Source organism: Fukomys damarensis, unplaced genomic scaffold (genome assembly GCF_012274545.1).
Source record: "Fukomys damarensis isolate Sample0158 unplaced genomic scaffold, DMR_v1.0_HiC HiC_scaffold_19, whole genome shotgun sequence".
In the NCBI taxonomy this organism is placed as follows: Eukaryota; Metazoa; Chordata; class Mammalia; order Rodentia; family Bathyergidae; genus Fukomys; species Fukomys damarensis.
Window position 1 is genome coordinate 65000775 of NW_022900931.1, and position 920 is coordinate 65001694.

The 920-nt window shown below is 64.1% G+C and overlaps 1 protein-coding gene across 1 annotated transcript in view; it reads left to right on the forward strand.

Annotated features, from left to right (window-relative positions):
- Window positions 1-920, forward strand: part of Prr12 (proline rich 12) — a gene marked incomplete at its 5' end in the record, with an annotated part of 23617 nt that overhangs the window by 4875 nt on the left and 17822 nt on the right. Inside the window, 2 exons of the mRNA XM_033766019.1 lie at window positions 52-293; window positions 708-920. The exon at window positions 708-920 is cut by the window's right edge and continues 73 nt beyond it. Coding sequence (XP_033621910.1) covers window positions 52-293; window positions 708-920 — 455 coding nt within the window. The remainder of the gene's footprint in view (window positions 1-51; window positions 294-707) is intronic.

Consider the following 920-nt stretch of genomic DNA (forward strand, 5'->3'; position numbering starts at 1 on the left):
GCCGTTCCCGGCCAGCCCTCTCGCCGCTGGGTGACATCGACTTCTGCCCACCCAATCCAGGGCCCGATGGCCCCCGGCGCCGAGGCCGCAAGCCCACCAAGGCCAAGCGTGATGGTCCTCCCCGGCCGCGGGGCAGGCCCCGCATCCGCCCACTGGAGGTGCCCACCACTGTGGGGCCCACCTCGGTCTCCATTCCTGATGGCCCCAAGAAACCCCGGGGCCGGGGCAGAGGCAGAGGCAGGAAGGCAGAGGAGGCGGGAGGCACCCGGTTGGAACCCCTGAAGCCACTAAAGGTGAGAGCAGGGTCCTAGGGGGGCCGGGGCTGGGCCTCCTGAGCTGTCACAGAAGAGGCTTAGGGTCACAGTATTGGTTTGGGGGAGTGGGATCCTATTCCTAGAATGACGGAGGGAGGGATTTCAGGATTAACTGGGAGGTGGGAGCCAAGAATTGCAGCTTGAGGTCTAGCAGGGCTGAGGTCTTGGGCTCCAGGTCCCGTGTGTTGAAAGGTGACCCCGTGCTAGCCAGGTTCGTGGGTTTTCTGTCTTTCTGCCTTCTGAGAAAGGTCTGGAGGGTGAGATTCTGGGTGTCGGAAATGTGGGGCAGGGGCTTGGACCCCAGGTCTAAGGGAGGAGGCCGGGCCTGGACCCCCGGGTCTGGGAGCCAGGAAGCCCTGGACTAGGCTGTGACACCCATTCCCCCCACTGCAGATCAAGCTGTCTGTGCCCAAGCCGGGTGAGGGTCTGGGAGCCTCGTCAGGTGACGCCATATCGGGCCCCGACCACAACAGCCTGGACTCCAGCCTGACTCGGGAGAAGATTGAGGCCAAGATCAAGGAGGTGGAGGAGAAGCAGCCGGAGATGAAGTCGGGCTTCATGGCTTCCTTCCTGGACTTCCTCAAGTCAGGCAAGCGCCCCCCGCCC